Below are 16,972 nucleotides of genomic sequence, written 5' to 3'. Positions count from 1 at the left end.
TGCTGCAGAAGCGTGCCACTATGGCATTAATGAAAGTACCGTACACTACATAAAGAACAAAGCAGCAATCTTGAGTACCGTATCTAAGTTTCTGCAATATTGCCAAAAAGGTAACGATGTAAGGAATAAAAATATCGTCAGGATGGAATCTGCCTTGGTATTGTGGATCACCGACTGCAGGAAGAAAAATATCCCCTTGGACGGTAACATCATCCTTGAGAAAGCACGAAAATTGTACCAGCAGTTGGAAACAATGTAGCAACTTCCCATCACAATGTTGCCGGAAACCTATAAAGAAAAGCCAGCACGAAACCTGACCAGAAGACCATCCATCCAAAGATAGACTCCTCCTGAAGTGCCTAAAGAAGAAGCGCCACCCAAGAAGTTTTAAATCCTCTGCATCATACTGCACAGCTACTTCATCATCATCATCATCAATATCATTTATTGTTGGCGAGTACCCCCCATACATTTTACTGTATTTTAAATAAAATTATGTATTTACTATACTTATAACAAAGAAAACGCAGCACATACCAAAGAATTGTGCTTGCATGAATTACAGTACGTAAAGTGGTAACATCGGTATTTTACATTCTAGCACAGCAGGAGACATAGCAGTACAGTATGAGGGTTTACCTTTAATTTTGTTGTAAACTCGGCTTAATACATTACCTAAAAACAGAATGTAAAGTGCTTTGGGGGCATACTGTATTTAGGGTTTCAACTATAAAAATAGGCATTTAAAAGGCATTTTTTTTAAAACCACATCCAAAACTTGTGGTTTTTCACAATTCACGGCTGCTCTAGGAACATAACTCCCACAAATTTTGGGGGTGTACTGTACCTCCTTGTTTATGCTGCTATCAGGACAGGGAAAAATGGATGAATGTAAGGCAATTGTCAGCTTTTCTGTCATGGGTCTGGCTGTTCTAAATTGCTACGCTAAACAATATAAATTAAAAAAAAAAAAAATATATTAATGCCTGTACCTCGAGTATCAGATTCTGGTAAAGAATGAAAAAAAACAGTACTTTGTTTTACGGTTCAAAAAAAGTGGTTTTCATAGTTAAGATATTCTTAAGATTTCAGTTTTATTTATTTTGTTTTTAAAGGTTACTTAGTTTTAGTTAAGAGTCAACTTTTAGTTTGATCAATTTCATTAGTTTTGTTCTGCTCACCAAAATGTCCACAGGAACACACAGTTTTAAGACTAAACAGTTGTTTTTTTTTTTTTTTAAATTCATATTTTTATTTATTTTAAGGGTTGGAGATGGTGGCACGGACCAGAAAGCAGGAGACCGAGCTGGAGGTGGCAGAGTTAAAGATGCTAAGATTTGCACTGGGTGTGACGAGGATGGATAGGATTAGAAATTAATACATTAGAGGGTCAACTCAAGTTGGATGGTTGGGAGACAAAGTCAGAGAGGCGAGATTGCGTTAGTTTGGACATGTGCAGAGGAGAGATGCTGAATATATTGGGAGAAGGATGCTAAGGATAGAGCTGCCAGGCAAGAGAAAAAGAGGAAGGCCTAAAAGAAGGTGTATGGATGTGGCGAGGGAGGACAGAAAGATATTGAAAAAGATGATCTTCCCCTTGCCACAGCGGAAGGAGGAGAAGGAGAAGCAGCAGAAACAGATAACATTTTATACAGTCAAGACATTTAACAAAATCAAAGCAAAATCTGATCCCCCACCCAAGAGAAAGAGAAGCAAGAAAAGGGTATCCATTTCCCCAAAATGGAAACTTATTCTAAAATGTTATTAATTAGATCCTGTCACATTTTTAAAAAGTTTTAAACAGATCCTCCAAGTGAAAATTAGATTTTTCCGATTTCAAGCAGTATAGAACATCGGTTACCCACTGACAAGAAGTGGGGTGGGATTCTTCCGCTTGAGCAAGATAAGTCTACTATCAAGTCTGCTAGTAGTGTAGTAAAGGGAATTGGTTTGTTTGTCCTTCACTTTAACAGCTGTATTTGGTGTACTGCCAGACAGCCTTAATAAGTTAGGAGTGATTGTGACACCAAGGCTGTCCGATAGTCACGCTAAGACTTTTGTCCAAAATGATAATTTAGTGCACACCCAGAACATGTGGAACAGCGAAGCTGGAGCTATATTGCATCATTCACAGGTTGAATCTTGCCCTTGAAACATTTTAGATAATTTTAAACAAGATAAATTACCTTGATAAAATATTAAGTTGAACGACTGAATGCTTTGCTCATATTGAGCTTGCGTGTATTCGGTTTGTGGCGGCCTTCCACTTCTTTTCTGAAATACTGAGTGATTATTTATTAGAGAAAAACAAACTATTCCCCCACAGGCAGATATACGTTGCATTGTCATAATGTAAGTTTAAACACGGAATCAACATTCAATGCGATCTTGAAGAAAAGTTAATTCCATTTTTTTTTTTTAACAAAAGTTGTAAAGTAAAAGTGAAAATAATGCATATGTAACAATTCTCATGAAAATAACACTCTTTAAATTGTATATCCGGTAAACCAAACCCAGGAGTGGGCGACCGAGTGTGTGTATAGACACACACACTATAAATATATATCATTTGCCTAAGCACTTATGAAGTATGCATGTGCAGTATGCAGGTTTCTCAAGATTACTGCGCTAACCTTACATCTACAGCAGAAATTAAAGGACAGTACCAGACTGCAAAACTCAGTAAAGAGAAATTGGCAGTCATTTTCAATTGTTATCGATGACAATGACAACCAAGTGACATTTGCTTGCTGTGATAAAAGCGCTAACATACAGTGGACAAAAGTCAGGCACCTCAGGTTTAAAGCACTGTGTGTGTGCAGTTGAAAAGAGTCAAATTAAAACGGACATTCTTGCCAAACCTGTCAAAAGTAACAATTATTAAAGCAAAGGACAGGCTAAATGTGCAAATGTTGTTTGCAAGGATAAGGGCTTTACCGACAGTGTCTGCTGAGGGCTATAGTCAACTTGAGCAGTACCTGGTTGACACCACCTCCAAATTGGAAAGTCTGAAGTTTAAAGAGATACTGCCCCATCAGACGACCATACCAAGGTTCATGGAAGAAAAAGCCAAAAACTGAGAAATGCTATTGTATATGACATGCTAGAGACTTAATTTTGAAAGTACTGTCACAACTGATTTAGACTAAAAACTCAAACAATTGTGTCGAGGGTGCTTTTTGTGACCCAGTTTGAAGCAAGCACGATTAAAATGGGTGAAAACATTCATGCTTTACTGTTTCAAAATCCAATGCTAGTGCCCACATTCTGAACACAATTCTTTCAAATGCTTTTACACAAGCTGTGATGGGGAAATCTGATGTTGCACATCTGTACCTTGTATGTAGGTTTACCATGTGGGAGGAATGCCTACTCAAAAGGCATCAGCTTAATGTCTGAGTAAGTTAGAAATTTAGAGGTAGTCTGTGTAATAGACATATGCCTTATGCAATGGTCCATTTTATAATTACGATATAAACAATTAAAAACTATAAAAATGCTGATCATGTGCAAAACACATCCAAAATACTAAAGTTTTGCAGCATTTTGTGTTTGCACTAATTTTGGCTTCAAGATACTGCAAGGTAAAATAAAGGACTGCTCTTTTACAGTCAAAATGTCAGCGCTTGCCTTTAAAGAAGAATTTCTTCATATACTGTTGATTTGAATTATATTCAAATGATGCATGTTCCAATAATCCTACTTCATGCTAAGACTGACCAGGCTAGCAATCAAACCTAAACACATTACAGATTTTGTGGGTGCATACCAGCAAAAGGCCACCTCACCACTTCTTTAAAGCTTAACCACAGGAACTAAACAGATCACCATTTGAAGATCTAAAGTTACAACTTGGTGTAGGGGATAGGCATTCCAAAATATAGGATGGAGCAAGATTATTTAAGGCTTCATAAACCAGTAGCAGTATTTTAAAAACTCAATTCTGAATGACATGGTTAACCAATGTGACGATGCTAAAACTGGCAAGATGTGCTCAAATTTTCCTTTCCTAGTTAAGATTGCTGCATTCTTCACTAATTGCAAATGATTTATGCCTTTCTTAGGTAGTCCTATAAATTATATCTTTTCTCCACATGGTTTCCCTGCTGGTTGATGCATTCATTTCACTAGGAACTCAATCTGTAAAACTGCACTGCTCACATTAAAGCATTACTTCTAATAACCCTATTAAAACTAAATGCATACATGTAATGTTGACACAGTTGATAAAACTGATTGCAGGCTACATCTCTGCCTAATTAGTCATTTTAATTATATAGACTGCATGCAAGAAAAATCTTTGATAAACAAGGCCAATTTATTTTTTCTTCCAGCAACTAGAATACACACATGCAGATAGCAAATATGCTCTAGTTCACACAATAAGAAATTTTGGGATCTTTATTCCATATGGTTACACTGATTAAATACCTATTTTTAAAATCAGACAAAGAGCAAAAGTAAATTCATAAACTAGAGGTGCAGGTCATAGATGCCGGTTGCAGCAAATCTTACCTACTTTTGCAAATAACGATAGCCTGGGGGGAAAAAAACTAATTTAATACTGACTGAATCTGACGCTGTGGTGGAAGAGTTTGACAAATCCTTGATGGCTCTAACTTTCTAATTACTTGGCTGTATTTTTCATATGTACATTATGCATAAACACTACCGTGTTGAAAACCAAAATGGGAATTACAAAAGTCACTTTCATTTTAGTTTTAATTGTCTCATTTTCATTTAGAGGTTTTCAAATTTTTATTTTAGTTAATTTTTAGTTAATGTTAAAATGAGTAAAAACACTGGTTCAAACCCTTAGTTTCAAAGGCCTGAAATTTTGACAGGACTGTACTGAAAATACTGCATAAATCAGGTAAATGTCACAGAAGAAAAACGAAACCTGTATCCTCAAAAGCAATTTAATAAAGTAATGAATTCAACTCAAAATGCATTTAAAAGCAAGCACAATTTAAGTGCGTTTTCTGATACCAGGCAGAGTGGTCTCCTTTGGTTTCTGAAGCAACTGCCATATTAAACAAACCAGTGCTGGCTCTCAGGCAGAAAGATGCTTGCACAATTATGAGACCAAAACATGACTCAAAAAATGGATAAATGAAAATACACGTAAAGAGAGAAAAAAAAAAAAAAACTATACACTTTTTTTGGGGTAAAAAAATTCAGCGATTTAGTAATTCTGAAAACATTCAGTTTATTGAACACTGTTAATAATTATGAAAATAGTAATTAGGATTATAAAGGCTTACTAAGACAAACACAAAAAGACAACTGACATTTTGAAAAAGCTAAGAAATAACACCAGTATATTATGCTCTGATGTAAACACATTGCTGCCTTTAGATCAATTTGCACCTCATCTTGACTAATAAAACCACGCATTATTTCCACGTTGTCTTATTTACATTCTAATCTTAAAGTAAGCAAATCTCTTTTTTCCACTTTGTTAACACAAGACAGAAAATGATATCAGTTTCTGTATACTGCCAAGTGGTTCCAATGCAGTTACCAAATCATGAGCATAACTAAAGCAGACAGATTACGAATACATGCGATGGCTGTTACTGAAGCTTTGGTTAAGTTTAAATTAACATTTTAGTTGCTTTAATGTACAGGAGTACAGGACAATAGTGAATTACTATTAAACAGCTAACACTGTACAGGTGGAAAGTGTGTGAAAAACAAAAAACATTAAATAGAAAAATCTCTGTAGCGAAAGCTTAAAATTTAAAGCAGCCAATGAAGTTCTTCTTTCGCCATCAACGAAAACATTTGCAGTGTTGCAGTCTGATAATCTACACCTATAATTCTCATGGCTGATATAGATGGAACATAATGGATTCACATTTTATAATTTAGGCATATGTAGATATTACTGGCATAAGACAATATTGATAAATTAAAAGCCATCAACAGTGAAAGGCCAGAAAGAACAAAAATAGGATCCTACATAAAGGACTTGTAGGCAAAAAACTGTTTACTTTAAACCAATTTGTCACAAAAATGTCAAAAAACAACAAAAACGGTAATGTCAAGCTTTACCTTGTTTTCCGATGGTGGAGTAATGGTAATATTAAGTTGAAGTCCCATTTTGGCCAGAAGGCAAGTCCCATTGACATTTGTGACATTATACGTTTTTGGGGTTGGGTTTGGCAAAGGTGCGGTTGTTGGTGAAGGAGTAGTTGCCGGAGTAGTTTTTGGTGCAGGAGTAGATGGAAGATCAGCAGAGCATACACTTTCTGATAAGGGGAGAGAAAGGGGTCAATTAAAATGAACACAATTAAATTATTAAGTTTTCTTTTCTGTCTTAAGGAATAAGCAAGAAGGCTAGGTGTGATGTATTTGCCAGGTATTGCAACGTAAATAAGGGTACTTGTGAATGCCAGCTCAGTTCTAAGGAAATCAATAACCTGTCTAATTTGTGTAAACAACTGTAAGGTACCCTAACTTTTGCTTTAAGTAAAGGTACCTGCTACTTACATCTTATGTATAAAATAAAAAACATGAATTATCTTTCAAGAGGGTAGTCAGTCAGTATACTGAACAGTTTATTTTAAAATTGAAACAAATATTTTTAAAACAAAATCTTAAGTACTGCAATAAGACTGTCTAAAATTGAACTGGCTCTATAAAATACAAACATTACTAGGGATGCAGGGATTAGACAAATATGGGCTAGATTTTAGAGATACGTGGCTGCATCTTTATTGAGAGTTAATATCACATTTGCCTAAATGGTTCATTTTTTGCTTTTACATTTGGTCATACTCACCATCTTTGCTGAAGTTTGAACTGTGCAGATAGGCTTCCAGTCTCATATTACTGAACGAGATATTGACATTCTTCAACATTACATGCTGAACACTCACACAGTGGTAAGTGGTATTCAGTGGAGCCTGGATATCAACTGAGTTTGTGGAGTCACTCACTTGGCCTGCAGAGGGAAAATGTTCATCATTTGGTAAAAATTAAGAAATGGAGAACAGCAAAAAAAGCACCATCTTTCATTAACTGAATACAGTGAAATCACTGCTAAGGGAAAAAAAAAAATCCAGCAGCTTTGGTATATCTACCACATTATGTACAGCAGGTATACAATTTGGTTTTATTTATTATCAACTAGTTGGAATAAAGTTCCACAGTTAGTAACAACCAGTGCAAATAAGTGAATACCAATACATTGTTAAATTGCAGAGAACAAAAATAAACCTTACCTTGGCCAACTAATTTTAACTGACTTAAGCAAGTCTGAATTAGCTAAGAATTTGAGTAGGCACAATTTTAAGTCCTCTGTACTTGTGATGCTTTAAGAACTTGTCAGTAACATTTATTTTGTCCTTGTATTTGTTCAATTACACATGGCTAACATTGACAGTATTATTGTATGACACTCACCAATAGGCACAATTGTTTTAGCTTATCCCAAGTATTTACATATTCATTGTATTAAAGTAAAAAATACAATAAAATAAAAAATTTAAGAATGATCTTTGTGATGCAGTTGCTTCCTCTGGAGGAGTTAATAAAAGACAATGAAAATGCCAAACAAGCAGCTGAGCCAACATCAACTAACTATTTATTGGCTCTACAACAGACTCGACAAATAATTGGAAAAAAATGGGGAATGTGGGTTGGGTATAGTTTCACAGTACATACAAGTTAAGCATAATAAAGTTATTGTAGAATATATGCCAAGTTCACCAAATGAAGGTTTCGGTGCAACATTATGACAGTTTACTATGCAGCTTCCAGTTCTGAAGATTTATCCCCTCCCAAGGATGTGGAAGTGGCAAAAACTGTTTTTATTTTCTTCTTCTTCCCTGGGATGGCACGCTGCTACATTCTGATGAATTTGGCCTGTTAAATTTTATATCATTTAAGGGAGCTGGGATTAAGTCCCTTCCTCTTCCACTGTGCATCTGTTTTGATTGCTACACTGGGTGAAAGACTTACTACTGGTGTCACTATATTCTAGAAGGTGGTCTGGGAAAAGGAAAGGACACTGCAGTAGTGCACAGCCATCTTATTCAAAGTCCATCACAGTGATCCCCAAGTATGCCTGGTGAGCTCTTTGCAACAGTAGACAATGATTAACTAGGGAAAGTGTGCAGAGGGGCTCAATCATAACTATCACAATCCTTTTTCCATATTGAAAACTACTCCCCTCAGTTTTTTTCCCCACCATTTCTGTTTGACAGTCATCTGTCAGCAACTTATATCAACACTGTGTATGCATGAATGAGGTTTACATCCTGTATAGGCAAATACTGATTAAACACAAATAATGAGGCATCCATTACCCAGCCCTAAATCGGGACAGACAAGGCGCTGAATTAGTGATTTCCTACATGGCCCCTAATTACAAGCCAGGTTTGTAATTAGAGCTGCAACAGCTAATCGACAATTATTTATTTAAAAAGTTGGCAAATATCACCTTAATCATTTAGTTCATTATGTCATTAGGCTTAATATGTTGTGGCATGCAATTCCGTCACTAGCTACCAGCTGTGAATGCATTTAATAAAAAAAAAAAAAAGCAAACGGCAAGCAAGTGGCAGAAAATGACAGTGTGACCCAAGACTATCACGGTTTGGAAATGCTTTACTCTGAATGCAGAAAGAAAAAAAAAAAAAAAAAAGGTTATGAATTGCAAAATGTGTAGGTCTGACTTCATATGGCACAACAACACATCGAAGACTCACTAACACTTAAACAGTAAACATATCGTTACTGGCTCTGTGAAGGAGCAAGACTTGTAGTCATCCAAATAAGCTGAATGTCACTTCAGTGTTATGAGATACAGATGATATATGAAGAAAATGGTTTGCTAGGCTAGACATAATGACATGACTTTCAGCTTGAAATGAGGAATAAATTGATCCAGTGTCCAGCACTCTGCAACAGACTGGCAATTAAAAACAGTAGCACATGTGACAGTTTTATGATAAGCGACTAAAAAAAAAAATGTGCCATTAGCCACTAGCTAGTACATGTTCAGATTTTCGTTTGCCTTTTTTTGGTACCATGGTTACTCTGCTACATTATGGTGCTGCATTACAAGCTTGCATTCACATTAATACCTGTGTGTTTGTGCTTCCAAAAAATGGCTGCAAAGAAAGTTAAGGTACCATTTCAAGCAGTATGGGCCAATTTCCTTTTCCAATGCTATCAAAAGTCTGATGATACAGAAGTTATAACTTCCATTATGATTCTCTACTTGTGTCTGTGGCAGTAAAGCCATGACTGGTCTTTTTAGGGGTGAAGTCAACCAATACAGTGAACAAAAGCTCCCATGAACAAAAGAGAAAAGGAGCTGTAGATACTGTATATATGCTGTAAATAACAATGTCTTGTATTTCTTGTGGAAGTTATGACTTCTAATAATTAAGATATGCTCATTAAAATGTACAAAGTACCATGCATTATAACAGCTTTGGTCTTGTGCAAAAGCATTCCCTGACTGCTTTTAAACTTCTTGAACCTGTCAATCATTGGTCAGTGTTTGCGGTTTGTCTTCTTGTTGAACTTAGCTTCAGTTTCTAAAGGCTTGGCCAAGTAAGGGATGCTTGTGTTAATAAAATCTTGCACCTTTCTAAGCAGAAGAGGAGATATGTATATATCTCCAGGCCATGAAAATGTTTAAAGTTTTACATCTGAACAGGTATGTAGAGAGGTCTTTTGAACCTGTCAGGTGTTTGAGTGGCGAACAAAAAAACCCACCTCGTGCAAAGTCGGAGAAATGGGCCTTGCTTTTGAACAGACAGTGAGTGGAACTTACACACAGTATGTCCAAACACAAAAAAACAGAATATGTATGATTTAAATTTTGGGATCAGAGAGTAGGTTTGTGCAGGAAGCAGTCAGTGTTTGCCATGTCTACATTCAACACACTTGTAACTGGGATGTGTAATGCGTCTCACTGTCTGGGATGGTCATGAGTGTAGTTGTGGCTGTGAGGCCCCAAAACAACCTATGCCAATGTGCTTCAAAAAGTTGTGGTTCCTGTCAGCATTGACAGAGGCACTTCTCACGCCTGTACTGCCATGTTTTTTTTTGGTTTTTTTTTGTTTTGCTTAAATCACTCAGCTGTGTTATGTCAGCATTGTAGCACGAACTAAGGTACACTGTCATGTCTCTATCTGCTGTGAGACGGAGTCACAGGTAAATTTATGGGGCAGGCAAGGACCAGACATCCAATTCATGGGCTGTGCCATGGTATAAGCTGTTGATTGGGACAAAGTTGAAGCTTCAAGGGCCAGGGATGTGAGAGTTTGTTTTTTAAGTAGAGACAGATCGACTGAAAAAAATTCAAAAGACTATAACCTACCTTTAGAACTTGAGTTTGGAAATACAGTACTGTCAGAAAGATTGAAGGTAACCACCAACGTTTTCACCATGTACGTTGAAGAACTTGAAGAGAAGTTTATGCCGAGTTCATGGCCAGCTCCAAAGACAATGACCAAGAGTGGGCCTGTAGTTGTATTACCACAAGTGCTCAGATTACCTACTTTTGCATCTTCTGGGAGAACTATCACTGCAATGCTCTAAGTTTTGAAGAAATTAAACATCAAAAGAAAAAGTTAGAACCTAGGAAATAAGCCATAAACATATTACATGTCAGATACATAGGATGTAAAATACAATTATTTAAATTACTTTAATAAATGACAGCCATCACCACTAAAACATTGATATTTAAAGAAGCATTTAAACCGGGACCCAAAGTTAAAAGGGCTGGAGTCTGTAAAGAAAAATGATCATCACTCCCTCCTCCCCTATGCATTTACACATTGCAAAAATCAACATTGAGAAGGATTATGGCTCACTCCGACTATGCACTTCGATTTAGTTATTCCAATACTCAAAGATGTATTTTGTAATTCCTTAAAAAGAATACATTCTGTGGGAGATCAGAGAATGTACACGAGAAGCAGACATACTCAGAAATGGATACACTTTTTTGTGAAGTTAATTAAGTTTTCATATTTTACTCTTTCAAATGAAAAGCACATCAAAACACTGTCCATTTTTGTGATAATGTTTTTGGAATAACTTCACACATCTTTCACTAAATACATGGGACAGAAAGACACAAAAGGCTCCTTTTCAACTATAAAAACTAAACCAGACTGTACCCTGATGAATTACTTTACCAGTTATGTCAATAAGTCACACTACATTGTGATAAAGGATAAATTCAAATTAAGAAAAACAAACTAACAAACTAAGACATAACAGAAGAATTAAAGGCAAAAATTAGGGAGAATAAAAAAAAAAAAATGCAAATATTTTTGGGATCTCCCAGCATAGGAAACCACTCTATAGCACTGCAATATTCCCTTTAAGGCTTGAAATGAAAAGAATCCATACAGTGTGTACAATTACTTTACATACTTCCAGTTTTCAGTAATTAACAGAATAAATTTGCACCTTTTACCAACATTAAAGCACTCTACATGACTTTACACATAGCTCCTGCATAACCAGACACACAGAAGCTGTATGTCTTGTATTAACGTGCATCTCTCGATTATAAAAAATAAAAATAATAAAAAAAAACGTTGGAAGGAGAAGAGACGCGATTTTCTCACAGAGACACTTTCATATAAGGCGAGACGAGTCTTTGTGCCAAGACATTTAATCACACCCGGGGCCAATAAATAAAAGAGTGGGTGACAAAGTAGATCAAAGAATTCAAAAAAATTGGCACTGTACACATGCAGAGCAGGTTAGAGATAAAGTACGAAAATTTCAAAGTCTCAAAAAAAGGATAGTAAAGATCGCCTTAGTGCAAACACACAGAAAATTACTCTGAAATAACGGAACAGTGAAAAGATCGAATATATTGTTCGGATTTAAACTAAGTCAGAGACTTGTAAATCGTCCAATTAAAGTTGCCATCAGGAAAGGAAAAAAAAAAGAAAAAAAAAAGGAGTAGTTTCTTTCCAACGAAGCAGCATACCTGCCAGAATTAAAAGATTTGTTATTTGGTGAAAGTGAAATCCCGTGAGAGAAATAATTTCTCATTTATGTTAATGCTATTGTCAGACATTTCTTATAGAGAGAAAGAAACGATATTCACTCATGGGCAGTTAAATGTTGCGTTGGCACGATGCAATTCCAAACACAGAATCAAAATTCAATGCGATGAGAGAATATATGAACATGGGTGATATGACAAAAATACGCTACGCAAGATGCAGATCACGTAGCATGATAGCAGCAGCAAGCCAGCAGCTGACTGAACAAAAAGGAGGTTTAAAACTGTTAATTTTGTTTGTTTGATTATACCATATTTATCATGAATCTGCATAGCTCATATGAACAATTATGCAAACTCTGTTTTGGTGCACTATTAAAGTGCTCCCGCTATATACAAGAGATGCATTTCTTAAGCACCTGTCCTTATTCCTAATAGTGAACTATACAGTTAAATTTCATAATGTAACCTTTGATAGCTCAAGAGAGAGAATCTTGTGATGACACAGGACGTCAAAATAAAGATGGATGAAAGGCTGAAATGCTGGAGAAGGGCGAGGGGGGCTGAGAGTCGGCAAAATGCAAAGACAAGACAAAAGGGAAGCCTCTGTTAGTATAATGTGATCAGACAGACAGATTGGGCATAAAAATCTAGCAAAGATTTAAAATAAATAAATAAATCATAAATATACTCCAGGAACCAAACAGAATGCATCTAAAACAAGGTCAGCTCAAACAGTTTAAAGCAAAAACAATTTTCTAAAACTCCGGATTAGTTGTACAAGTCCTTAAACTAAGATACAAAATTGTACTCCATCTCTAACATTGTGCAAAGCACAGCTTATGACCTGGCTGCTAAAGCATTGTGACAAACCTTGACACAATAAATGCTGCCAAGACAACAGAATAAAGAACCAATGAAATTACCTGAGGAAAGGATTACAAAATTATATAAATGACCCAAAACACATCCCAAATATTGCATAAACTGATAGTTGATCAGTACTGATTATTGTAAACAAGAAATACTAAGCCTAAGGCACAAAAAAAATGAAACCAATTTCTATACCCACTGTAAATAAGCTTTTTCAAATTATCAGTATTTTAAAGATAGTGTGTAGTACTAGGGTGTTGTACCGTGTTAGCCATTATGAATGTACTGAACAGTCAAGCAAAATGACACCATTTATTGACTAACTGAAAAGATCACAAAATGCAAGCTTTCGAGGCAACTCGGGGGCCCTTTTAGGCAGGATACAGTTTGTGAAATTTTAACTTGAAGAAAACTCTTCCAAAAAGATTACTAAGATGGTTAAAGGATCAACACTCCTAAAAATGCTTATAAATTCAATCCAGTGTAACTAATCACATTCTCCATCTTGCACACCAAGCTAATTGGGCTTCCACTTGTGATCAACTGTAATTGTTCATAGTTAAGCATTAAAACAGCTATTCTTTTAGAGCATTATAAGTTCTTGGAAGTGCTACCGAAAGCAAACGACTATGGGTAAAGCAAGGCACTGTGAAAAGTTCTCTGGGATAAAGCTGTGGACAGGCAGCTTACCATCCAAAGAACACCATACCTATAGTAAAGCATAGGGCTTGTAGCATCCTGTTGTGGGGATGTTTCTCAGCAGCAGGGACTTGGGCAGATATCAAGATAGAAAGAAAATAAATGGGACAAAACACTCACATTCTTGAGGAAAACATACTGCCCTCTGCCAGATAGTTGTCAATGGGAGGAAGGTTCACCTTCCAACATGACAATGACTGGAAACAAATTGCAAAGTCGACCACACAGTGGCTGAAGAAGAACAAGGTACATGTCCTTGCATGGCCTAGTCAAAGCCCAGACTTAAACCCTACTGAAAACCTGTGGAATCATTTGAATATTCCATTCCACCAATGGTCACCATCCAATTTGACTGAGCTTGAATAGTTCTGTAAAGAAAAATGGACAAATACTGCTCAGTCTAGATGTGCAAAATTGACAGAGAAGAAGTATCCCAAAAGTTTCATGTTTCTAATCAAAGCAAAAGGTGGTACGCAAAGTACTGATACAGAGGGGTGATCCTTTAACCATCTCAGGGATTCCGTTTTTGTTTTTTTTCCCCTGAACTATTGCTATTGTACCTTTCACTTGGCTACTATAAAAGTTGCAATGAGTAAATACAGCTCAAGATCACACTGCCCCAAAAAAGGGTGCATATTTTGAAGGGGACGATTCTTTTCTATACTCACTGTATTTATCCATTTTAAATAGAATTTTCCTTAAGTTAAAACGTGTCACAAACTGTACCTGTAAAATACTGAAAAGCATTTTATGCATTTTTGCTGAATGAATAAAAACCATTACTAATTTCCTTTGGAGACACTCTTGCCTACAGAAGTACACACCACATTAGGAAAACTCAGGGCAAGTGCACACAAACGCACAAAAATTGTTTGCTAGAACCATGGGACGTGTCCCCAAATATTTCCAAAAAATGTGACACAAAGATGTGGCACAAAAACAAATCCATGTAAAACTAAAAGGTGCAGATAAAGACGACAGAGAAGCCTCTGGCTGAAAAAGGCTATGCATACTATACACACTGTGGGGGCAAATTCAAAATACTCCAAGTCAAGAAAACTTATGAGTAGTGAACTTAATGATGCTATAAAGTTAGTGTCAATAAGACTCCACACTGTTCATCTGAAAAAGGTCACTTACGGATCAGTAATTAGCACATGTAAATGTTGCCAACTTCTACATGCAAGTAAGCCCAACACTACAGTGGTGGTGTCACAGAGGATTGAAGAATGAAGTCAGTAGAAGTATAAAAATAAAAAAATATCAAATCGGATATAAAAAAACAGAAATAAGCCTATGTGAAGCAGATGGTTATATTTTCACACACTAAGCAGTTTTGCCAGTTTCCACGATTCTGCTGTTCTTTGAATGCATCCATATTACATGCAGTGTAATTATGGACACAGACACACACAACAAAACAAAACAAAAAAAAAAGCCACCATACCTCAAATGCAATCACAACCTGCGTCTCTCGGTACGCTTATGTATGTGGAATGTACGGTTTGGAACCTCATTTACAAAGTCTGTGTATGCACAAAAAAGACATGAAATGTGCATTTGCAACTTTCAATAGAAACATTGGGATTAATAAAAAAAAAATTAAAAACACACCTGCATGGGGGAATGTGCATATATTAAATGTATACGTAACATTTGAGAAACTGGGAAATTATGCCTGTGATCATGCAGGGAAATGCAGTCAAACCAGCTAAAAGACAACTCACATGTATAATTTATATCACCAAGCTGTTATAAGAACGTGCATAGACATGACAAACATATTACACCTCAAAAACAATATGATGGTACGTATTTGCGGATTATCTCAGTCAAGCTTCTCTCCATTATGCCTGCTATGCTGGAAGACATTAACAGACCAGCAAGGTACTAACTACATTTAGTTTTTATATGGTGTGGGTGCACATACTTAAAGTATCACATGTATTTGCCAACATAAAAAGTTGTGCCCGGTTCTCCTAATGTAAACTGGAGAAACTGACTGCATTAATACTGCAATAAGGGCACCTAGCAAGAACAAAGCTGCTTTAACCGTCAGTAGCTACATTTGATTAATACATAAGTCATTTGTGATGCAAAGATCTTATGCTTCGGTGGCCTAAGTGAGCCCATGATTCACTCATTTTGAGGCAAAGTACTTTTGGTAGATGTGGTGGTACTGTAAATGGCTAGTTCATAAAGTAACTGGCTGAATTCTCAGATTTTCATAGGGGAAGTACTATTTATTGTAACAGCAGTCATGTCACAGTGACTATGTGACACATTATACCTTTCCCAGACACCCTAAGGACAAGAGGCACTATAATGATAAATATGATCTTGCACTCTTGGTTGCAGAGCACAGCCCAATACATTTGAATACAGGTGGTGGGGTGTCGATATATTAGGATAGATGCTGTTCTGCCAGCCAAAGACATGAGGCAGAAGACAGACTGCCTATGTATGAGGTTTATAAGCACGCTCCATATACAAAAGTTTCAGGGTGATGTTCAGGTACACATATTTAGAAAGCGACTGATTTATCGAATGGTTTGTGTAGAAGAGTGTGCGTAGGCCAAAAGTTATAAATCTGAATTTTTCACACTCAAATCTACACAGTTTTATAAAGGAGGCTCCTGATCTTCACAGAAGCAACTCGGAACACAAACCATGTGTAATATGTTTAATTTTCACTGAAGATGTCTATACCACTAAGATTTGAAATGATTTGACTTGCATCTTAAATATTATTTATCATCTCAATAAGAGCCAATCTTAGAAAGTTAAAGTTTTGAGTTAAACTCATATTGATGTTTGCTTAATTTGAATAGAATATTAATGTCTTTCATAGTCATAGCTTATGGTATAGTCTTTTCCCCCTATAGTTAACATGAGATAGAACCTTCTTACTATAACTGAATAACAGTGTGATAATAAGCTCAGTTTGTTTGGAACAAGTCCCAGTAAAGAGGGACTTGAAAGACCCATTTAAGCTTAGAAATGGGATAAGCATACAGTTTTCTGACCGTTTTGAAATGCTTCAGAAATGTTAAGAAGTAACGATTTGAGATGTAACAAGATTAAGCTTAGAACTGAACTTTTAATATTAACTTTTCCTTTTTTGTTATATTAATTTTCCTTTTGTGTGAACTATTTTACTTCAAAACTTAATTAAACTTTAAAAAACCAAGAAGTTTTGTCTGTGGAATCATTTCTGCGCGTCAGGCTTTTGTTAAATCCAATTTTTTGAGTTGAAGCTGCAGAACTTTGGTAGTTTTGGGAAAATGCAGCTACAATCTCTACTGAAATAGGAAAAAAACTTAACATGTTTCAAGTCTTTCAGGCATATAACTGTAACAGGGCAATTAAACTTACCAACAAAAATTTAAATCTCTTCAGGAAAGT

General features: G+C 36.0%; 1 protein-coding gene across 1 annotated transcript in view; it reads right to left on the bottom strand.

The window, feature by feature from the left end:
• Positions 1–16,972, bottom strand: part of lamp1a (lysosomal associated membrane protein 1a) — a 72,681-nt gene that overhangs the window by 16,290 nt on the left and 39,419 nt on the right. The window contains exons 3-5 of the mRNA XM_039744645.1: positions 10,343–10,559; positions 6,788–6,949; positions 6,058–6,254 (exon numbers count right to left, since the gene is read on the bottom strand). Coding sequence (XP_039600579.1) covers positions 6,058–6,254; positions 6,788–6,949; positions 10,343–10,559 — 576 coding nt within the window. The remainder of the gene's footprint in view (positions 1–6,057; positions 6,255–6,787; positions 6,950–10,342; positions 10,560–16,972) is intronic.

The sequence above is a fragment of the Polypterus senegalus genome, chromosome 2, assembly GCF_016835505.1.
Source record: "Polypterus senegalus isolate Bchr_013 chromosome 2, ASM1683550v1, whole genome shotgun sequence".
Classification (NCBI taxonomy): domain Eukaryota; kingdom Metazoa; phylum Chordata; class Cladistia; order Polypteriformes; family Polypteridae; genus Polypterus; species Polypterus senegalus.
The sequence above is the reverse complement of the archived record's forward strand: the minus strand, read 5'-3'. Positions and strand labels throughout refer to the sequence as shown.